We start from the raw sequence: 24,007 nt of genomic DNA on the forward strand, positions 1-24,007 counted from the left end.
TTTTTATCCGCCGGCATCCTATGTGAGTGTGGCTGAGGCTCACTCATGTTGGTATAAGTCCATTTCTCATTTCCATGTCATTTCATCGCATTCTATCACTGCCTCGGTTTGCGTGCCCGTGTGCACGCATTTCGAGGCACTCCATTTTTATCCGCCGGCATCCTATGTGAGTGTGGCTGAGGCTCACTCATGTTGGTATAAGTCCATTTGTCATTTCCATGTCATTTCATTACATTCTATCACTGCCTCGGTTTGCGTGCCTGTGTGCACGCATTTCGAGGCACTCCATTTTTATCCGCCGGCATCCTATGTGAGTGTGGCTGAGGCTCACTCATGTTGGTATAAGCCCATTTGTCATTTCCATGTCATTTCATTGCATTCTATCACTACCTCGGTTTGCGTGCCCGTGTGCACGCATTTCGAGGCACTCCATTTTTATCCGCCGGCATCCTATGTGAGTGTGGCTGAGGCTCACTCATGTTGGTATAAGTCCATTTGTCATTTCCATGTCATTTCATTGCATTCTATCACTGCCTCGGTTTGCGTGCCCGCGTGCAAGCATTTCGAGACACATATCATTGCCTCGGTTTGCGTGCCCACGTGCACGCATTTCAAGACACATATCATTGCCTCGGTTTGCGTGCCCGCGTGTACGCATTTCGAGACACATATCATTGCCTCGGTTTGCGTGCCCGCGTGCACGTATTTCGAGACACATAGCATTGCCTCGGTTTGCGTGCCCGCGTGCACGTATTTCGCGACACATATCATCGCCTCGGTTTGTGTGCCCGTGAGCACGCATTTCGAGGCATCTCATTTCCATAGCATTGTGTATGGTTAGGATTGTATCTTAGTTGCATTCATGCATATCATGCATATTGCATCGTGTCCGGAATAGGAGTTAGCCCGGGCACGGGAAACGAGGTACATTTCGTACTCCGAGTGACGAAATGTGTCTCAATTCCCCAGTCACCGACACTCCGGATTATCCATGATGGAGTTAGGTTTTAGCTGTAGTTTCATGTGCATTCATCCTATATTGAGTTGTGCATTTCGACTCCTCGGCCATCATGCCTCGATATGCGTGATTGGTGGCACGAGAATCGAGACATGCATATATCTGTGCAAATACATTGCTATGCCCCTTTCCTGCTCTCTGTTGCAGCAAAACGCAGAATCAATAACTTTTGGGGCTTGGCACGCATTTCAAGAACAGGTGTAAACAGAGGCTAATTGGGGCATTCCGGTGGATTTCCGCGCAAGACAATCCGGACATGCATCATCCATCAGAAGCAAGGCAGTCCCTGGCTTGCACGCCAGTTTTATTTGCTTTCCTAGTTAATTCATTAATTAATTAGAATTCTGTAATATTCTTTTATTCGGGACTGTAATATTTGGACTGTATTATTTATTCGGACCCTCCGAGTGAGGGCACAACTGTAATAAGTGTGCGTGAGTGTGATGTATATCTTCCAACCCCACGTCTTTTCTCCCTTTTATTTATCCGCTTATGATGGTTAAATTAGGGCATGTTTAAATTAGCATACAGTATGACAACATGTTTGCATCATTCATCTGTATTGCATGCACCGGGCTCGGCGCATTATACTAACTGCATCGTACCTTCAATTCCAAATTGAATACATGATAGTTGTAGCATTTCATATAACATCTTAGAATAGCCGAGCCTGCTATAGCTGCATTTTGCATGTGTTGCATTAGGCATTTCTGTATACTTAGGATTCATGCATGATTTCTAATGAGTGTCTATTTTGGCTTGGAGTACTCGGTAAGTTTTTATGCTTTAGCATCCTTGCATGCGTGTGAGTGACTGCCATGAATAGCATGCTTACCATGAGGCTATGTGTTTATATGATATAACTGCCTGAATGCCTGTGGGTGAAGGTTGGGTTATCTGAATTGGAGTAAATCATCAAATGTTTCAAGCCTACCTGTGGGTAGCAAAACCTCTTTCAAAAAGGCAAAATGTTTTGTTCCAATTCGGACGACCCGGTCTATACTTATATGCTGTAAGCATCACATAGTAATCTAGGCTAATAAACCGTAATAAGAACTCACAATGTTTTCAAAAATTGATATCATGGTTAGTAGAGGCCGGTCTATGACCGGGCGAGCGGGGGTGCTCACGAAGTGACCTTCCCCAATCGTACCCAAGTTCCCGAGCCGAGGCAACTTTGGTGATGACGGACACGTGGCCTTTTGGCACCGAGTCAGGGTTTCCTAAATTTCCCAAAATAAAATATTTAGGTGGCGACTCTGTATCTGGCAAAGCAGTCCATGTTTGGCACTTCTTTCAAAAAAATCAGTTTTCCTAAAACGATTTGCCAGATTTGGACTCTTTGGTTCAGATTTAGAACCGTGACAACGAAAGTCGAGTCCGAGCTGTAGCGAGGTCCCCCCGCGGGCTTGTTACAGTTTCTGGCGACTCTGCTGGGGAGTTAGAGAACTTGACTCGAACTCATGATATCTGTTTTTGACTACACTTGTGTGTTTCTTTGCATTGCATTTGCATTGGTGCGCCTAGGACACCGTGTTTGCCATCTGCTATTCCTGAACGGTTTGCCGGAGGCTTGTCTTGTCAAGGCATGACCATAAGGCTGACCGGTTGTGGGCTCTGCCAGTATGGGAACACAAACCCCGATTTTACCGGGGCACCCTCTTTGACCATTCGACCTAGTGCATATTCGGATCCATAGTGACCATTCCAAATTAGGACAGGTTGCTTACTCGTTCATAGGTCGTTTGAAACCGCTGCGTGCGTAGTGAAACCCTAGCTCCTGACAAAATAGGACAGGGAAACCCTACCCCAACATAGGGGTGTTTTGGCTGTCACTTATCTGTTATGTGCTTTAGAGTGCGTCTCTACAGGAATGCATGTATCAGTATATGAGTTTGGGCATCAAGCCTGCGGGCATCAGTTCAGAATTGTCAGCATCAGGCCTGCGGGCATCAGTTCAGTATATGAGTTTGAGTATCAGGCCTGCGGGCATCAGTTCAGTATTGTTGGTATCAGACCTGCGGGCATCAGTTCGATATTATGGATATCAGGCCTGCGGGCATCAGCCAGTATTTGAGAATCAGCTATCTGCGGATATCAGATTCCGTTCTAGACAGTGATACGGGGATAAATATCAGTGTTTGAGGACAGTGTGTTATTCAGCTTATTGACTGTGTGTTGTTATGCCCGACTGCGTGTCATGCATTTTATTTTAAGCTGTTATGCTGTCCGTTTATCTGTTTATTTATTTCCTTTTCGCTTTATTTATCTTTTGCTAGGTCGGTTTTAGCACGATTGCTTCCAACCCGGCAGGCATTCCCCAAGCACATTGGACACGAGGTCGTCGACTCCATCGATCTGAGGATCTAATCGACAGACAGCCAGTGTTCTATTCTCTACCCCCTGTTACCAGAAGGAAGCCGAAGAGGCGCAGTGTGTCAGAACAGAGGTTGTCAGAGCAGTGGGTTACCCCGTCAGAGGACAACAGAGGTGAAGTCCTGATTAGTGCTATAAGAGTAAACATACCAGTCAGTCGAATGGAGCAGCAAAATACATCGGGGATGGAGGCTCTAATGCGCCAGATGCAGGAGAGCATGAAACAGATGCACGATGATGCCGTCCGTCAAACGGAGTTCTCCAAACAGCAGGCCGTGATCATGGCCCAACAGGCTGAACTAATCACCAGATTGCAATAGCAGAATACAGCATCTGCTTCACACCAAATCCCTCCTCCGGCAGGGGCTCCGTTACCTGAGCAGGCCCCTACTGTTCAGAACGCCCCACCAAATGCCCAGAATATCCTGCCAAATGTCCAAAATTTACAAGAGGACACGAGTCTTCCAACGGGGCCAGCTCCGCCCCCGCTTCCACCACAACTGTCCAAGGTCCATACCTCTAATCACCCGGACTCTCCATCTGAGGTCGAGGTTGATTATACAGCTCTAAAATTGAGCAAACTAGAGAAGCTCTTCAAAAAATCCCAAGGGGCCAAGGCTATGCCGGATATCGGAGACGGATATACCGAGGAGGCCGTAACACTCCCCGATAGGTTCAAAATGCCACAAATCGACCGTTTTGACGGGACCGGCGACCCCATGGTCCATATCTGACTGTTTGCGGATGTCTTGCGGCCAATGGGCCTAACCCGACCACAGAAGCTCTCACTATTCGGCCGAACCCTGTCAGGTGTGGCCTCCCATTGGTACGCAAGATTACCAGATGAAGTGAAAAAGAATTGGGATGAGATGGCTGAGGCCTTTGTCACACAATATTCATACAACACTCAGATCGAGATCACAACCCGTGAGCTTGAAACGACGAGGCAAGAGCCCAAGGAATCTTTCTCGGACTTTGTGATCCGATGGAGGGCAAAGGCGTCAACGATGACTTTAAGGCCCACTGACAAAGATCAAATTCGGATGATTGTGCGCAATCTCCACCCGAAGTTAATGTAGAGAATGATTGTGGTCCCCTTCCCTACTTTCGCAGATTTACATGACATGGGGGTGCAAATCGAAGACGCAATGAAACAAGGGTTGTTTGACCATGACAGAGAACAACCGAGGAGGACCTTCAACCGCAACAACAATGCAGGCCCGAGCGGCGCTGTAAATACGAGAGCCTCGGAAGTTAGTATGGTCACCACCACTCCCCCTCCCCCTCCAAGGCCCATGACTGCCACACCATTCTCCGGCGCGTCCGGAAGCAATACACAAAACAACCGATTCCAACCACGAGGCCAAAGAACCTTTACCCCACTATATATGCCTCTGACCAAAGTTCTGGGAATATTAATCAGAAAGAATCATTTAAAACCCCTGGAACCAAAGCCATTACCGAATCCACTCCCCCCCTCTTACGACCCGTCAAAATACTTTGCGTATCACCAACAACACGGTCATGACACCGACCGTTGTTACAGATTGCGTCATGAGATTCAAGATCTTATTGACAAACAGGTGATCGCACCTCCTGATAAACCCAATGTCACAACCAACCCTCTCCCACCACATAACCAACCTCCCCCTCTCAACAGAATTAATTTTATCCAGACTGGGTTCGTATCTTACGATCCTAGCGTCTATATTACGCCCACCCACCTACCCAAGCCGGAGGTGCTCCTCCCCGATTGCATTGATTTCTTGTGCATGGTGGACATCTCCAAAACCCAACCAGAACCGGTGGTGGTGACCGTCGAAGACGGAGCAGGGCAGATTTTGGGAAGAAATGAGATTGTTGAATCTGGGACTGGGCAGAATTTTGCTGGGGGAGCCTACGATCCAAGCAAGTACATCCTATCAACGAGCCGAATTGGGCTAAGTGTAGAATTGCCAGAGACAGGAGAACTATGCATGATCCGGGGGGATGGATCTGGGCTATGGGCAGATGAGCTGACAGCCGTAGAGGAGGACTTTGCTAACTTGCAATTTCTCGAGGACCAGGACCTGGGGGATGCGTCGATTAACTGGTATGATTATGAGGGATCAGAGGAGGCCACAGGATGGCTCGAAGATCAATCGGATGCAGTGGGGGAAACCCAACTAGAGTAGAGCCCGACAGGGGCAGAAATGTCAGTTGTGGCCGGAACGGCCGAAAATCAAGTTGTACCGCCGGAGAGCGCCGGTGTAAAGAATTCCGCTCAAGACATGGGCATTGTAGATACAGGAATTGTTAAACAACCAGCTGTACTGACGCAGCTGGAACAAGGAAAGTTTGAGGAGGCTGAAAGAATTAGAAAAGCTAAAGGCCCTGAGGGGACCAAAAGTGCTGCGTGCACGGAAATGGAAAATACTGCGAGCATATGGGCAGGGAATATTGAGAGCGCAACTGAACCGGAGCCAGACAGGTGTCTGTTGGCTGCCAGCGGAATGTGGTGGGAAGATGATGATTTGTGTCTTGCCCACACCGATGAAGACTGGGGGAATAACCAGCCGGATGATACTTGGTATCTTGATGAAGTGGACCATAGGACAAGAAGTGGGCGGTACTTCAAGCCCCCACACCTGGACCAACCCGAGGCATCCGGGAAGGATAGAGAAGCAGAGAGAAAGAAGGAGAAGCAGATTGAAGAGGAAGCTGTGCTGAAGCAATTAAAGAAGATACAAGCAGACATCTCCATCTGGGGACTGCTAATGGCATCACGAGTGCACAGAGAAGATGTCCTATCTGCTATGGACAAGTCCAAACTCTCCATAGACACCACGCCTGAACAGCTGGTTGGGCTGGTTTTTCCGGGAGGAGGTTCCCCGGCATTAACCTTTTCGGACAAGGAGCTACCGCCTGAGGGCACAGGTCATAACAAACCTCTCTATATCTCTGTGGAATGTAGAAATAAGTGGATACCGGTGGTACTTGTTGATACCGGGTCTGCGATTAATGTTTGCCTAACCAGAACGGCATATGCAATCGGGTTAAAACCCGCGGACTTCGTCCCAACTACCCAAGTGATCAGAGCATACGATAATACCAGCAGAGAAGTGATGGGGACTGTTAAAATTCAAACCAAGGTTGGTCCAGGACAGCACAGTGTCGAATTTCATATCTTGGACGTTCCCGCAACCTTTAACCTACTTTTGGGGCGACCGTGGTTGCACCAGGTCAAAGCAGTCTCTTCCACTCTACATCAGATGCTAAAGTACCCCCACGGGAAAGGGGTAGCGATCGTTTTTGGGAATTCATCAATCCATCCCCCGCCGGAAGTGTCCACACCTGTTTTGGAGATCGAGCACGGCACGGAGGATGTGTTTTTGTCGGGGTTCACTTTGGCCGAGGCTCAAGTGGTTCAGAATGTCATGGCTGTGAATGAGGGCATGTACGTTAGTGCTCAATCTATTTACCTCATGAACAAGCTAAAACATACCCCTGGGATGGGATTAGGGAGAAGCGGCCGGAAGGGCGTCTCAGTATTGGCCGAAGTGCCACACAACCCCCACGCCTTTGGACTGGGTTATCTGCCCACCAAGGAGGATTGGGTGAGGAAAGGGAAAGAAATGGCCGGAAGGGCCAGAGCAAAGAAGGCCGGGAAGCCATTTGATTTGATGCACAGGCCCATCTGGGGTACCCTAAACGGACGTTTCGTCCGGGAGGGGGAAGATTTTCCATTCTGTGGCTTCCCGGAGCCATGGCTAAACGCGAAGGGGGAGCGCGTGCCTGGTTTTGAAATCTTCTTCGACATACAATTATCTGGGGATGACGTTGCCGAAGCGCAGACAGACCCACCAACTGAGGTTGAGCAATGTGAAGCAGTGGATCCTGAGAGCACAGAGCTTGAAATGGGGGTAGCACTGGCAAGTCTACTATCAGATCCTCCGATCGGCCAAGAGTGCTTGGGGGATAACTCTTCGGTTTCTGTGATTGGAGATGAAATAGCTGCGGGCTTTCCAGCGCCGATCTTGGATGCATCTATCGCACCTTCTCTCATCTGGCAATATGAAGAAGGCTTTTTATCTAGCAGTTCCGGGTCAGGTAGTGAGCCGGAATCTGATTCTACCGAATCTTGTGCGTCAGAATCAGATTCCAGCTCGACTGAGTCTGAGTCCGGTATTCCTGGGAGTGATAACCCGGATGCCACAGTCCTGTCTAGGTCGTCTTTTTCATTTTCTTTTGAGTCTGTTGTAGCAGAGGAATCTGACGGCTTGGAAGTATTTAATGAGAATGATGTGGATGTGGTTTCCAAGTATTTTTCTGTGCCTTTGATTTATTGCTTAAATCAGGATTTTCAAAATTTTGATGAAAACAGCGAGGAAGAAATTCCCCCAGTTTTGCAACGATTAATTAATCAAGAGCAGGAGAGATTTGTTAAACCTTTAATGGATGAAATCACTACCGTGAATGTTGGTACTGAGAAGGACCCGCGGCTGGTCCAGATCGGGTCCACGTTGTCTTCAGAGGAGCGCGAGCGCTTAGTCGCTTTATTAAAAGATTTCAAAGATGTTTTCGCGTGGTCCTATGAAGACATGCCTGGAATCGATCCTGAGATTGTACAGCACCGGATCCCTCTTGATCCCGAGGCCCGCCCTGTCAAACAGAAACTCAGAAGGATTCGCCCGGACTAGGCCCTCAAAATTAAGGAAGAGGTCACCAAGCAAATTGACGCAGGGTTCCTGCTGGTATCTGAATACCCAACTTGGTTGGCCAACATTGTTCCGGTGCCAAAGAAGGACGGCAGAATTCGGGTCTGTGTAGACTTCAGAGATTTGAATAGGGCCAGTCCGAAGGACGACTTTCCCTTGCCACACATTGACGAATTGGTGGATTTCACGGCAGGACACGCCTTGCTTTCATTTATGGATGGTTTCTCAGGCTATAATTAGATAGTGATGGCACCCGAAGACCGGGAGAAGACTGCGTTCACTACCCCGTGGGGTACATATTGTTATAGAGTGATGCCATTCGGGTTGAAAAATGTCGGAGCTACATATCAGCGGGCAGCGACTACAATATTGCATGATATGATCCATAAGGAGGTCGAGGTGTACGTGGACGACATGATTGTCAAGTCCAAAGATAGAGAGGGCCACTACACCGCCTTACAAAAATTCTTTCAAAGGATCAAGGAGTTTCGGCTGCGACTGAATCCCCAGAAATGCACGTTTGGTGTTACAGCAGGGAAGATGCTAGGGTTTCTGATCACACAAAGGGGCATCGAGGTCGACCCGTCCAAAATCAAGGCCATCTTAGAAATGCCACCACCAAGGACTGAAAAGGAGGTGCGAGGCTTTCTGGGTAAAGTGCAATTCATAAGACGGTTTATTTCTAAATTAACCTTGACTTGTGAACCACTTTTTGGTCTCCTGAAGAAAGGAAAGAAATTCCAATGGGACGGCCGATGTCAAGCAGCTTTTGAGCAGATCAAAGAGTATCTACAGAACCCACCCGTGTTGTCGCCACCAGAGCCGGGGAGACCGTTGATACTGTACCTTTCGGTAACTGAGACCACCATGGGCTGTATGCTCGCGCAGGAGTCAGAAGACAAAGTGGAAAGAGCCATCTACTATCTGAGCAAAAAGATGCTAGATTACGAGACCCTCTATACACCGCTGGAGAAGGCTTGTTTGGCCTTGGTATGGGCAACCAGGAAGCTGCGGCACTACCTGTTAGCCCACTTTGTAATGTTGGTTTCGCGTTTGGATCCCATCAAATATCTCTTCGAGAAACCAGCACTTACGGGTAGGCTAGCTCGTTGGTTGCTGTTGCTCTCCGAATTTGATTTGAAGTATGTAACGCGCAAGTCAGTAAAAGGCAGAGCGGTAGCGGAGTTCCTTGCCGACCACCCGGTTGAGGGGGATGAAGCGGTTGAGTATCTATTCCCAGATGAAGCCATTCTGCACGTCGAAGATGAAACCTGGACGATGTACTTTGACGGAGCGTCAAACCAGTATGGGTATGGGATAGGGGTGTTGCTGATAGCGCCTGATGATTCCCGTATCCCTTTAGCATTCAAGCTCCAGTTCAAAGTCTCGAACAATGAAGCAGAGTATGAGGCATGCATTGCCGGTCTAGAAGCAGCCCTGGAACTAGGGGCAAGACGGTTGGACGTCATTGGGGACTCAAACCTTGTTGTGTCTCAAGCCAAAGGAGATTGGAAAGTCAAGGAGGAAAGGATGATAATCTACCACCAAACCTTGGATTTGTTAATTCCTCGGTTTGAGAAGCTAAATTTCACCCACCTCATAAGAGAGAACAACAGGTTCGCAGATTCATTAGCAACTCTATCTTCTATGATAGACATCCCGTCCGGAGTCCGGATGCGTCCAGTCATTATTGATCAGAAGTTCGTGCCAGCATACGAGTCAATTTCCGCCATAGATGAGGCTCAAGACGGCAACCCCTGGTACTACGACATCTGGAACTTCTTGGAAAAGGAGACATATCCACTAGGGGCAAATGCCAAAGATAAGAGGGCTGTCAGAAGAATGGCTGCTCAGTTCGTTATCTGCGGGGGAAATTTGTATAAAAGGGGCCATCTGGGAATGCATAAGCTCTGTGTAGAAGCTGAAGAGTCAAAACGCCTGATGGAAGCCATCCATGGGGGGGAGTGCGGTGCACACATGAATGGAGTGATGCTGGCCAGAAAGATCCTCAGACAGGGCTACTACTGGTCAACCATGGAGGAGGATTGCATTAGTTTTGTTCGGCGATGCCACAAGTGTCAAATTCATGCAAACCGCATGAACATCCCGCCGTCAAAACTGCACAACATGACTTCGCCGTGGCCTTTTTCAGTCTCGGGAATTGATGTGATCGGAGTTGTTACCCCGAAGGGGTCAAACGGGCATGAGTTTATCCTAGTAGCGATAGATTATTTCACAAAGTGGGTCGAGGCCCAATCATACGCGGTGTTGAAGGCGTCGCACGTCGCAAAGTTCATCAGGAACAACATCATCTATCGCTACGGGGTGCCAAATGAGATAATTTCAGATAATGGTTCCCACTTCAAGAAAGAAGTGATAGACTTGTTGGAGAAATACAATGTGGCTTTCCATAAGTCATCTGCATACCGGCCGCAGACCAACGGAGCGGTTGAAGCCGCCAACAAGAATATCAAGCATATACTACAGAAGATGGTGGGAACCTATCGGGATTGGCCAGAGAAGCTGCCATTTGCTCTGTGGGGCTACAGGACTTCAATCAGAACCTCTACTGGAGCAACTCCATATTCATTGGTCTATGGAATGGAGGCTGTTCTACCCATTGAGATTGAGGTTCCGTCGTTACGAGTATTGGCTGAATGCCAGATAGCCGAAGCAGATTGACAGCAAAGCAGGTTCGAAGAACTCATGCTCTTTGATGAAAGAAGACTGAAAGCACTGTACCACATCCAAGGCTATCAACGCAGAATCGCCCGGGCTTTTAACAAGAAGGTTAAGTCCAGGAATCTGAAAGAAGGAGATTTGGTGCTCAAAGACAACCGAGCTCCCATCCACGACCCAAGGGGCAAGTTCAAACCTAATTGGACTGGTCCTTACATCATCAAAGCTATCTGGTCAGGTGGAGCTGTGGTTCTGATGGATCTAGATGGCTTGGAGTTCTCACAACCGATCAATATGGACAAGTTGAAGAAATACTATCCTTGAGAGGCTCGCTAGGCCGAAAACCCGAAAGGGCGACCTAGGCAAAAATCAGAGCACAAAAAATTAGAAAATATAAAAACTGAGCTCGCAAGGTTGAAAACCCGCAAAGGGCGGCCTTGGCAAAAGTTAGAGCGCAAAAGGAGAGTGAAAATACTCGAGTGAACCTCAGCCTGAACTACGTAAGGCTTGATTCCCATCTTTGGGATACGTAGGCAACTTCACCTCGAAGTTCAGCCGTAAACTTTTCCCCGATCAACTCTGTCCATTTCGATCATCTCAGTCATCTTTATCCATCAGCATTTATCGTGATCTCCGGTACAGTGCTGTTCAAACTAGGGGCAACTTTCCGTTGCCGCGACGGTGCAAAGTTACTCAGACAAGGGGCAACTTTCCGTTGCTATGAAGTGCCGCATTGTTCTTCAGACTAGGGGCAACTTTCCAGTTGCAGGGGTCTGGGGTTGTGCATTTCAGTGACAGATTTTCGACGTGTCCAATTCTGATCCACATCGAAAATAGTTTTGAAAAGTTTTAATAAAAGTTGACTTTGTTCAAATTAATCTTTTTACAACTAAGACCATCTTTGGACCAAAAACGAAAAATTTTCAGTACCATAACTTTCAATTTCATTAATTTCAAAACTGAGTTCTCCTGCTCTTGCATTACAATCGAGGTTGCCTTTTTTTAGTACATTCATAAAGAAAACTTGAAAATACTAAGTAAGCAATAAATTTGGGGCATAGCTGAATCAAGTATCTCTGCGTCCCCTCCCAGAGCTAGATGAAGCATCTGAAGCCAAGCTAGGCCCAACCTGTGCCTCCTCATTGAGCCAATCCACGCACTCATCAGACAAAGTGCAACTGAAAGTAGAGGCAGGGGCCAGGAGCTCTCTAGTCCTCCATGCCGTGGCATATCGGGCGAGCTGTGCACCCCGGATCGGGAAAGCAGCTGGGTACTCAATCCCCTCCGGTGGGCAGGTCTGATCATGACCAAACTGGCGCAGAAATCGGAACGGAAAATAGAATACGCAGTTGGTTAGACCAACCAATTGGATCCCAATTAGCCGGGACATACTATAGCTCATTGCTGGGAGGTTGAGCCAAGGGCAACGCCAGGCAATGCTGTCTGCGGACAAATTACACATCCAATCGAACCACCACCTTTCGTCGAGAGCATTGACAAGGCGCTGCCGAAAGAAGTAGCCTCGAGCTGAATAAGCCGGGCAAGAGTCCACAACCTGCAACTTATCCATTAACCATACCTAGGGGAGGGATGGAAAATGAGAGAATAAAGAACAGAGAGATGTACGATGAGAGAAAAGTAAGACAAGGGTTTTGTGAGAAAAACCGAGCCTGAGGGTCGAGTGATGTGAGCAAATATATATGTAAGGTAGGGTGGGAAACATTACCTGCAGCAGCAGCGGACTCCCAGCAAACCTAGTCGCCTCCTGGCGATAGACAGAATCTAAACCCATCAGAGTCTCGGCCAAGGTCATGGCAATACAGCTCTTCCCTTCTCTCAAACCTTGGGCGACTTCAATCAGGCGAATGCTAGCCCCGCCGAAGCCCGAGGAAAGCAGAAAGTGAGACAACAAACATAAGCAGAGGGCGTGTTGCCGGAAACCCTGTCAATAATGGTTACTGCGGTCACCGGCGTCGGAAAAACGATGGATCAAGCCGAGGATGTCCAGTTCCCCACTACAGATCAGAGATCGAGCGTCATGCGCCGTGAGCCCACACATCCGCCCTAAGGCCTGGGCGTGACCAAAACGGAGCTGAGGCAAGATCACTTCAGAGCACTCAGACTCCATCAAAACCTGAAAATCTTCGAAAGTGGGGCACATCTCTTGACCGCCAAAGCTAAAAACATGCGTCACTGGATTCCAAAACCTTGCCGCGGCATGGAGAAAAGGAAGATGAAGCGGAGTACGGCTCAGCGTGAATAGTGCATTCAAGCCGAAACCCCGGAAATTCAGTTTTTACGAGCCATCTAGAGAAGAGATCCAAGATGTGACATTTTCTGCGAGAAACGCCTCCATCTTTGTCTAAAACTAAGGTGAAATGAATGTTCCCGAAGTTGAGGCTTTTATAGAAGGAAAAACACTATTCACAGGGACAAGTGTCAAAAATCTGGAGGCTGCGGGACTGAGTGGCCGGCCAGCCACCTTTTCTGGCTGGCCAGCCATTTACTTTTTCAAAACTAGCTGGCCAGCCATTCTCTTTTTTCAAAAATGGCCGGCCGACTCCCAGGGATGGTTGGCAATGTTGCAGTGTATCTCCTTGACCCTGTTTTACCCTTCGAGGGAGAGTTCCAAGCATTTCCATGCAACGGGAGAGTCAAAGGCCTCCGTTTCGGATGCGTTCCGGTGCCCAGATCGTCAGAAGTACACTTTGTTGTTGTTGAGTTTTGGTTATCGAGTTGTTGCATTTTGCTTATCGAGTTGTTTGTCGAGCGGACGTGTTTTGTGTTTTGAGTCATTGCTCTCTGTTTAAGCAATTTTTGTTGAAGTCTTGTTTATTTGCGTTGTTGCATTTTGCTTATCGAGTTGTAAACTTGCTAAAGATTCTGTTATATCTTAGTAAGTCGAGTTGTTTAGTTTGTTGCGTCGGTTCACTACCTGACTTGGTGATTACACAATGCGCATTTCCATTCAACTTCATTCTTGTGCGAAATAAATTGATGCGATACGATGCTAAAAATACAAACATCTTTTCAAAAGCTATTTCATTCCATCATGCTTTACAACAAACAAAGGTACAAGTTTTACAAAATAATAAAACTGCCTAACAATGTGCAAAGTGCTACAAACTACTAGCAAGAAAAGAAAAATAAAGCAGGAAATAGCAACATCAAAGTCCTCGGGAGCAGGAACGAGAAGCACTCCTCATCCTCTTCTGCGGGACAATCTCCACAGCATCATCATCATCTGAGTCGGAGCCGTCATCCTCAGGATCCCCCTCAGCCTCCTCCTCTTCCTCCCCGGCAGACGTCTCGAACTGACGGTCGGTAGCCTCCTCCTCCTCCTCAGCATCCTCCTCCTCCTCATCAGGCTCCACCTCCACAACGTGAGCCCTGCGTCTGCGGACAGGTCCCCCCTCGAGCTCCTCGAAAAGGCCTAGATGGCCCGGCTCCTCGGGAAGGCCGAGATGACCCCGCCCCCTGAAAAGGCCCAGACGGCCCAGCTCCCCAAGGAGGCCCAGATGGCCTGGCCTGCGGCTGACCGGACCATGAAGGCATCTGAAGACAAAGAGTTCAATTCAAATGCATCAGTCCAAATATATACATCAGATGCAGATACAAGTAAAAGCTACATGAAGTGGGTGCATGTAAATACAGTGTATAAATGGGGTGTGTGTCAGATGTGCTCTACACAAGTAGTCTATCGATGCAGTAGAAATCAGCATGTCATCAGAAGTATGATAAATGCCAGAAAACCAAAGGGTACCTGAATGCCCGCGACAGACAACTGCGCCTCCCTGCGCAGGACCATGCCCTCGAGTGTGGCCACCAGTCCGACCACCTCCTCTATGTACCCTCGCGATGGCTGCAAAAATGAGCTCGTAATCATCAGTGAACAGAAGAGTGTCTAAAAATCTGAACGATGAATGAAAAAAAGTGGAGCATACCGGCGGTGAGTCCGGATCAATGGCGTATCGATCACTGGGCATCGGAGGCTCTAGTGGAATCGAAGTCGGAGAGCTAGCCCCATACTGCCACGCCATCAACTCAGTCGGCATATCTGGCCATCCGGCATGAGGGTGAATCGACGGAGCCGGAGGAACTGGTCTACTCCCACCTCTAGAGGTACCGGCCCTGCTGGAAGAAGGGGCGTCTGCAGCCCGAGCCTGAGCCTGGCCCGAGGATGACATATCGGTAGGCCTCATCATCGGGATATGAGCTTCTGTCAATGGAGGCATCAAATATATATGACGGTAAGTGGCGTAGTCCCCCTCCTCAATATATAGCAAAGCATCAGTGCCCAGCATGGCGCCGACTACCTCCGAGTAAAAGAGTCTGTCAGCAGTCCGCATACTAGCTGGGGGTACTGCGGGAATATCCTGAGAAAGATACCCCCATACCTGGCGCAGAAAGCGTTCCCCCAGGAACCATGCCCTGCCAACCGGCCCTTCGAGCAGGACCCTATATTGGGAGATGTCCGATGCTCCGGTATACTGAAGTCGGAGACCATCACCCAGGGACACCCATGGCTGCCATGTAATCTGCGGATGATAAATGCATAAACCAATCAGAAATTGAGAATATACAGAGCAAATCAAAGATGAAAATGAAAAGAACTGAAAATTCTGAAGTACCTCTGAATGTCGCACAGTGTCGAAGTACTGTCGCAAGCGAAGGAGGGTCTCTCGAGGTCTCGGCTGGTGCGGGCCCTCGAATATCAATGAATATGGGGTCACGGGAATCCCTACCACCTCCAGCTCTGGGGCTAATGATGGGAAGTATACATAAACCCATAGCTGAGAAAAGCAATGCAGAATGTAAGTACGAAATGCTGAGAGCAAAATACAGACTGTAAAAGTGCGCTGTGTGTGTGCAATGTACAAGTAATGAGAAGCAGAAATGTAAATCAAGGGGACAGAAAGTACCTCCCAGGCTCTCCAGTAGCCGCCAAGCAAATCGCCCCGCCCGCGGGAGGTCGCGCTCATATAAAAGTAAAGGGTAGCCAGGCCGGCGCCACCCCAATCGTATCGATGGACCTGTGATAGGTCAACCAGAGCGCTCAGCAGGTATAGCCCAACGGTGTTCCCTCTGTCGGTGAACAGGGTAGTCCCGAAGAGGAACATCAGGAAACCACGGGCATACTGCTCTGTCTCCTCGGGGGTCTCAGGCACCATCTCCGCCCGCCGGAAATGGGAAGAGAACCAAGTATATCGGACTCTCCCAGAAGTCCTATCAACAGGTGGGTGAGCCCCCAATAAATACATCCAGGCGGCCTCCCACTCGCCCATATCCTCATCGTAGGGGATGGACCAACCTCCGACGTCTAAGCCGGTCAATACAGCAAAGTCAAAAGGGGTCATGGTCATGTCCCCGGTAGCAGAGAAATGAAAGGAATTGGTGGTGTCCCACCATCTCTCTACCAGGGCTGCCATCAGCGTCCTCCTGGCAGGACAACGTGACAACCCGACGCAAAAGGGGCCGAACCCCGCCAAGTCTACTAAGTCTCTGACGCCCTCCGGGAGCTCAGCATACCAATCCCGCGCCATGGTGGAACCATATCCCCGCACACTGCGGGAACAAACCTGCATTCAGAATGAATACACGTGTCAAACAATGAAATGAAATGGGCTGTGTGCCAATAAAGTAAATGGGCTGTGTGCCAATAAGTAAATGGGCTATGTGCCAATAAGATGAAATGGGCTGTGCGCCAATGAGATGAAATGGGCCGTGTGTCGATGAAGTAAAAGAAGCTACATGCAAATTCTAATCTGGGCTGCGTGTTCAGAAAATTTGAAATTTGGGCTGCGTGTTCAACTTTCAGTTAATTTGTAGGCTGCGTGTTCACTATCTACCTGGGCTGCGTGTTCAGAAAATTTGAAATTTGGGCTGCGTGTTCAACTTTCAGTTAATTTGTGGGCTGCGTGTTCACTATCTATCTGGGCTGCGTGTTCAGAAAATTTGAAATTTGGGCTGCGTGTTCAACTTTCAGTTAATTTGTGGGCTGCGTGTTCACTATCTATCTGGGCTGCGTGTTCAGAAAATTTGAAATTTGGGCTGCGTGTTCAACTTTCAGTTAATTTGTGGGCTGCGTGTTCACTATCTACCTGGGCTGCGTGTTCAGAAAATTTGAAATTTGGGCTGCGTGTTCAACTTTCAGTTAATTTGTGGGCTGCGTGTTCACTATCTATCTGGGCTGCGTGTTCAGAAAATTTGAAATTTGGGCTGCGTGTTCAACTTTCAGTTAATTTGTGGGCTGCGTGTTCACTATCTATCGGGGCTGTGTGTTCAGAAAATTTGAAATTTGGACTGCGTGTTCAACTTTCAGTTAATTTGTGGGCTGCGTGTTCACTATCTATCTGGGCTGCGTGTTCAGAAAATTTGAATTTTGGGCTGCGTGTTCAACTTTCAGTTAATTTGTGGGCTGCGTGTTCACTATCTACCTGGGCTGCGTGTTCAGAAAATTTGAAATTTGGGCTGCGTGTTCAACTTTCAGTTAATTTGTGGGCTGCGTGTTCACTATCTATCTGGGCTGCGTGTTCAGAAAATTTGAAATTTGGGCTACATGTTCAACTTTCAGTTAATTTGTGGGCTGCGTGTTCACTATCTACCTGGGCCGCGTGTTCAGAAAATTTAAAGTTTGGGCTGCGTGTTCAAATTTCCACTATTGTGGGCTGCGTGTTCACTATCTATCTGGGCTGCGTGTTCAGAAAATTTAAAGTGTGGGCTGTTTGTTCACTTTCGAATTCGGGCTGTGTGTTCGACAAATCAGTGTTTGAGCCGTGTGTTCTAATGTGGGCTGGGTGTTCGCAATTAATTGGTGAGCCAAGTGTTCAGAAGTTCAAGTGTTGAAACTACATACTCAAGATATAAGCAAAGTACTATGTCATAAGCTAAACTGCATGTTCAAGCATGGCAAGGGTGCGAAATGTAAAATACAGAAGATGAGGTAAATACCTCTCGGGCCTCGTGAGAGAGATGCTGCTCCGGCTCTCTGAGAAGCAGATCCCCGGGTGCTCGTTCGTCAAAACTGGTAAAGTGACGGAAAACAGCGCGCGGGAGGACGTGTGCTGGCGGACGATACCTCCCGGGAATGAAAGGTCGGGTCCTCGGGGGTAGAGTCATAGGATCGAAATCATCGCCGGCACCTGGAAAACCTCCGCCGTGAGGAGAATTGCCCGCCATTTTCAAGAATCTGCAAAAGGGAGCAAAAATGAGCAAAATGGGCAAAAATTGGAAAAAGTCAACAAAAGTCAACTCTCGGGAAATAAAAAGTCAACAAAAGTCAACTCCCGAGAAAATATTCCAAATATTAAGATAAACTTACCTCAAGTGGTGAAAATGCAAAAAGAAGCTCCGAAGCCGAAATTTAATCGCTCCAAAGTGCTTAGAACTGAATGTTTTTGCGAAAACAATTTACGCGGGGCGTTGGAAAATGCGCGTGAAACTCAGATCTGGAGAGGAAAGTGTTGAAAGAGGCAAGAAAAGGAGGGGGGCTCGGCTGCCTTTTATAAGCCTCGAGTCTTGGTTGAAGAGGCATGCCAAAAGGAGGGAAAAAGACCAAAATAGCCCCGGAAAAAGGCCATGGTCGGCCGGCCCCTATTTCTAGCTGGCCAGCCATCTGCTTTTTGCAGAAATGGCCGGCCAGCCATTAGCTTTAATGGGAAACGGTTGGCCACCCCCCCTTGGGAAGATAAATGGCCGGCCATGTTCCCCACATGCTCACCTAGCTCTCTGCAAATTTTGAGGAAGATCGGAGTTCCCGGGACCTGAAAAAGTTCAAGAAAAGTACACTTCCGGTCGCGAAATTGCTCCGTCGGGACTTCGGTTTCAAGTTCTGACATGTGTCTCATCATCATTCATCGAAATAAAAGTGTATCCTTTTTGAATGAGTTGTATCCTTTCAAAGAAGCAGATCGGAGGCCGCGATTGAGTTACCTTCGCCGAAACACGCGTTTCCGTACTCGTTGTTTCATGACAAATGAACACCCTGATTCATGCTCGTTTTGTACTATCATGCACATTATCTTGCATTCTCATGAGCATACTCACATTGTCATGTACATTTCTTGATATTTGTATACCTCTGTGTTTGAGCATGCGTTGTCACGCATGTTCCATTCTTGCGTTGCGGTGCATTCACTCACCGGCACTGCGTGTGTCGAACTTTCGAAATCACATTAAATACATGTTGTTAGCATATTGTGCTTGTTGCAATTTCTCTCTTTTGCAGGCACGATATTGTATGTACGGTTCAATTGAGGCTGGTGCGACCAGACGAATCGCGCAGGTATCGTATCTTCTCCGTGTGAGACGTGGCGGGGATTGAATAATCCTCCGCATCCTTAACTGCATGAAATGTAGTTGTTGCTTGGCATTCTTGCTTAAAACTGTTGCATCTATTTGCGAATACTTGCTTCATTACAGCTTGCTGCATTTGCATGATCATTGGGTTACCTTCGGCTTCTTGCATATCATTTGCATTTTGCCCCCTGCCTGCGGGCATGCCTGCGGGCGCATTTCTGTCTATCCTATCTGTTTGTCTAAGTCTTTGGCCTTGTCAAAAATGGGTCGTCTCTGGGCTTTGACATTCACTCCCGTCACTTGTGACTTCCGAGTTCTGTCAAAGATGGGCAACTGTAGACACCCCATTTTTGACCGACCTTAAGACTCAGGCGTCACCGATTGAGCGCTTGGTGATGTTGCATAATGTGCTCGTTCAGAAGTTTCAGAGTCGCGGCCGTGAGCCCTGCCTCCGGACTTCCGAACCCTCTTCTGTGCCTTGCCTCGGTTTGCGAACCAGGCTCGGTTTTCTTTGTTTCTTTTCCTGAGGGGAGGGAGAGGTTCTGTAAACCATCTCTCAATGTCCGTAGGCTACATTTGGTGGCCGTAGGCCATTTTGCCCATTTCGGAGTCCGGTTCCCGGTTTTCGAAGCCGTCAGGCCGTGTGCCTCGGTTCCGGACCGCTTAACCATCTCCTATTGCTCTGATTTTTTGGCATACATCTTATTTCATCCCTTTTGAGGGACACTGGGGTCTGAGAAACCCACTTCGTGGCCGAATGCCACTTTCGGTGCTTAACAGCCCATTTTCGGGACCCCGAACTGCGTGTTTTGGCCCCGGAACATTCGTTTTGCAACGGTTTTCGTTTATTTTTGGAAGGTACCTCTGTTTTATCACGAGGAAGGTCACTGAAGGGTGGGAGGCCAGCAATTGTTGCAGCAGCCAGTTATACATCCTCCGACGCCCTCCGGCGCCCGTTTTTCGCACTTCCGGGCTAATGTTGAATACCTTGGAGCTAATGTTGCCAACTTTCAACCACATATCTGTGATCTACACACCTGGGAGGCCCCTAAAAGTTGGTGGCCGGCCATTAAGGTTACCTGACCCTTTTGACCCCTTTCTTCCGGGCTAATGTTGAACCCCTTGGACCTTTTTTCTCGAACTTTGAACCACATATCTGTGATGTACACACATGAGAGGCCCCTAAAAGTTCATGGCCGGCCAGTAATTCAACTTGACCCTTTTGACCCCCTCTTTCCGAGCCAATGTTGAACCCCTTGGACCCACTTTCTTGGACTTTTAACCACATGGTTGTGTTGTACACACATAGGGGTACCTCACCAGTAGCTGGCCGGCCAGAAAATCTCATTCAACCTTTTGACCCCTAGCCGGCCGGCTAGTGGGTGTGGCCGGCCGGCCACCTGCAACAAAAGTACTAGGCCGGCCGTGTTCCTTGCACTGTGCACTTTACAGCTGTAGGGCAATATCCCCCAAATATTATCTGTATCCGGGGGATATTTTGTGGGGGAGTTTTGCTCTCCTTTTCCCCCACCTTTACACCCCCTTTTGGACCCTTATAACCAGCTGGTGGCCTCCTTTCTTGGGGTTAGAAGAACTCTCCTTCAAGCATCCATACTCAACTCCATCTCCATAGCTCTCAATTCTTCAAAAAACCCTAAGTCCCTAACCATCATTCCTTCTACACCACCAAGCTCTACCACCACCATCTCATTTCCAGCAACAAGGAAGGATTCTTGAAGGCTAAAGAAGCTTCAAATCCATCCAAGAAGCAACAAAAGTTTGAGTCTTCAAGGGTAAGTAATACTTTTACCCTTTTGACCCTTTTTCTTGATCTATTTCTAAGCCCCACTTCTTTTTGGTTTCAAGCTCCGGCCCTAACTGAAAAGGGCCATCTTTTGAGCTCATATTCACTTTTCATTAAGGGCTCAACCCTATTTGAGCCCTCCATAACACACTTGCTTCATTGATCCTCTTGTATGTCATAGTTTTGCATGCTATTTTTGACCCATGAGAAATTTATTTTCGAGCATGTTGTAAACTGACATTAGGCTTATTTTGAGCCCCTCTTCAATATTGGAGAAGGGCTCAACATTGTTTGGTGTCTCCATGTGTCACTTGTAGTTATATCCCTTATTTGGCCCCATTTTTTGCATGAATTGGCAGCCCTCTTTGCTTCTGTTTTTGGACCTTGGTCCGAACTGAAAGTGGCCTTTTTTTGGCCTATAATTCATGTTTCATTCACACTTTTTTTCTGTTTGGTGATTATTTTATATACTTCATGTTATAGCACCTTTTGAGCCTTGTTTTGCATCACATTTTTAGCATATTTGTATACTGATTTTGAGGCTGCCATATACTGTAAATGTTCATATTTTTGGTCCATCTTCAGTGTTGTAGAAGGAAATTTTTCAGTTTGGGTTTTTCTTATGCCACTTGCTTCATTACCCCTCTTTTGGCCCCTATTCTTGCATGCCATTTTTACCATACCTATGCTTGCTGTTTGGCCATGTTTATAACTGTGAAAGTGCCTCTTTTAGGACTTTCTAGCTTCTGTATTTGCATTGCATGTCCATGTTGCGCATGTTTAGCATAGCTATAGGCCATTTCGGGTGCCTAAATTCATATTTCGGGACATTTCCGTGCATTTCATGTCATTTCGCTTCATTTCGGGACTGTTTTCCCCCATATTTTGTTGCTGAAATTCCATTAGCATGCTTGCATATCATTTTTGCCATGTTTCATCACATTTTATCATTGCCTCGGTTTGCGTGCCCGTGTGCACGCATTTCGAGGCACTCCATTTTTATCCGCCGGCATCCTATGTGAGTGTGGCTGAGACTCACTCATGTTGGTATAAGTCCATTTGTCATTTCCATGTCATTTCATCGCATTCTATCACTGCCTCGCTTTGCGTGCCCGTGTGCACGCATTTCGAGGCACTCCATTTTTATCCGCCGGCATCCTATGTGAGTGTGGCTGAGGCTCACTCATGTTGGTATAAGCCCATTTGTCATTTCCATGTCATTTCATTGCATTCTATCACTGCCTCGGTTTGCGTGCCCGTGTGCACGCATTTCGAGGCACTCCATTTTTATCCGCCGGCATCCTATGTGAGTGTGGCTGAGGCTCACTCATGTTGGTATAAGCCCATTTGTCATTTCCATGTCATTTCATTGCATTCTATCACTGCCTCGGTTTGCGTGCCCGTGTGCACGCATTTCGAGGCACTCCATTTTTATCCACCGGCATCCTATGTGAGTGTGGCTAAGGCTCACTCATGTTGGTATAAGCCCATTTGTCATTTCCATGTCATTTCATTGCATTCTATCACTGCCTCGGTTTGCGTGCCCGTGTGCACGCATTTCGAGGCACTCTATTTTTATCCGCCGGCATCCTATGTGAGTGTGGCTGAGGCTCACTCATGTTGGTATAAGTCCATTTGTCATTTCCATGTCATTTCATTGCATTCTATCACTGCCTCGGTTTGCGTGCCCGCGTGCACGCATTTCGAGACACATATCATGGCCTCGGTTTGCGTGCCCGCGTGTACGCATTTCGAGACACATATCATTGCCTCAGTTTGCGTGCCCGCGTGCACGTATTTCGAAACACATATCATTGCCTCGGTTTGCGTGCCCGCGTGCACGTATTTCGCGACACATATCATCGCCTCGGTTTGTGTGCCCGTGAGCACACATTTCGAGGCATCTCATTTCCATAGCATTGTGTATGGTTAGGATTGTATCTTAGTTGCATTCATGCATATCATGCATATTGCATCGTGTCCGGAATAGGAGTTAGCCCGGGCACGGGAAACGAGGTACATTTCGTACTCCGAGTGACGAAATGTGTCTCAATTCCCCAGTCACCGACACTCCGGATTATCCATGATGGAGTTAGGTTTTAGCTGTAGTTTCATGTGCATTCATCCTATATTGAGTTGTGCATTTCGACTCCTCGGCCATCATGCCTCGATATGCGTGATTGGTGGCACGAGAATCGAGACATGCATATATCTGTGCAAATACATTGCTATGCCCCTTTCCTGCTCTCTGTTGCAGCAAAACGCAGAATCAACAACTTTTGGGGCTTGGCACGCATTTCAAGAACAGGTGTAAACAGAGGCTAATTGGGGCATTCCGGTGGATTTCCGCGCAAGACAATCCGGACATGCATCATCCATCAGAAGCAAGGCAGTCCCTGGCTTGCACGCCAGTTTTATTTGCTTTCCTAATTAATTCATTAATTAATTAGAATTCTGTAATATTCTTTTATTCGGGACTGTAATATTTGGACTGTATTATTTATTCGGACCCTCCGAGTGAGGGCACAACTGTAATAAGTGTGCGTGAGTGTGATGTATATCTTCTAACCCCACGTCTTTTCTCCCTTTTATTTATCCGCTTACGATGGTTAGATTAGGGCATGTTTAAATTAGCATACAGTATGACAGCATGTTTGCATCATTCATCTGTATTGCATGCACCGGGCTCGGCGCATCATACTAACTGCATCGTACCTCCAATTCCAAATTGAATACATGATAATTGTAGCATTTCATATAACATCTTAGAATAGCCGAGCCTGCTATAGCTGCATTTTGCATGTGTTGCATTAGGCATTTCTGTATACTTAGGATTCATGCATGATTTCTAATGAGTGTCTATTTTGGCTTGGAGTACTCGGTAAGTTTTTATGCTTTAGCATCCTTGCATGCGTGTGAGTGACTGCCATGAATAGCATGCTTACCATGAGGCTATGTGTTTATATGATATAACTGCCTGAATGCCTGTGGGTGAAGGTTGGGTTATCTGAATTGGAGTAAATCATCAAATGTTTCAAGCCTACATGTGGGTAGCAAAACCTCTTTCAAAAAGGCAAAATGTTTTGTTCCAATTCGGACGACCCGGTCTATACTTATATGCTGTAAGCATCACAT

General features: G+C 47.6%; 1 protein-coding gene across 1 annotated transcript; it reads right to left on the reverse strand.

Moving 5' to 3' along the window:
* Positions 1-13,789: 13,789 nt before the first annotated feature.
* LOC145819566 (uncharacterized) lies at positions 13,790-17,955 on the reverse strand. Its single transcript, XM_082913532.1, has 6 exons — positions 17,722-17,955; positions 15,693-16,349; positions 15,402-15,563; positions 14,715-15,308; positions 14,534-14,632; positions 13,790-14,325 (listed from the first exon to the last, which is right to left on the reverse strand). The coding sequence occupies exons 1-6, from the start codon at positions 17,947-17,949 to the stop codon at positions 14,134-14,136; spliced, it is 1,932 nt and encodes a 643-aa protein (XP_082769658.1). The 5' UTR covers positions 17,950-17,955; the 3' UTR covers positions 13,790-14,133.
* Positions 17,956-24,007: the final 6,052 nt, after the last annotated feature.

This window comes from Camellia sinensis, chromosome 2, assembly GCF_055761805.1.
Source record: "Camellia sinensis isolate YWXY chromosome 2, ASM5576180v1, whole genome shotgun sequence".
Taxonomy (NCBI): domain Eukaryota; kingdom Viridiplantae; phylum Streptophyta; class Magnoliopsida; order Ericales; family Theaceae; genus Camellia; species Camellia sinensis.

Bases quoted from the DNA above. Each gene is read 5' to 3' on its own strand.
- LOC145819566 (XM_082913532.1), bottom strand. From the start codon at position 17,949: ATGGCGGGCAATTCTCCTCACGGCGGAGGTTTTCCAGGTGCCGGCGAT. The intron at 15,564-15,692 runs GTACTTTCTGTC...TGCTTTTCTCAG, and splicing joins GCTACTGGAGAGCCTGGGAG to CTATGGGTTTATGTATACTT. The intron at 14,326-14,533 runs GTACCCTTTGGT...CTTTGTCTTCAG, and splicing joins TGTCTGTCGCGGGCATTCAG to ATGCCTTCATGGTCCGGTCA.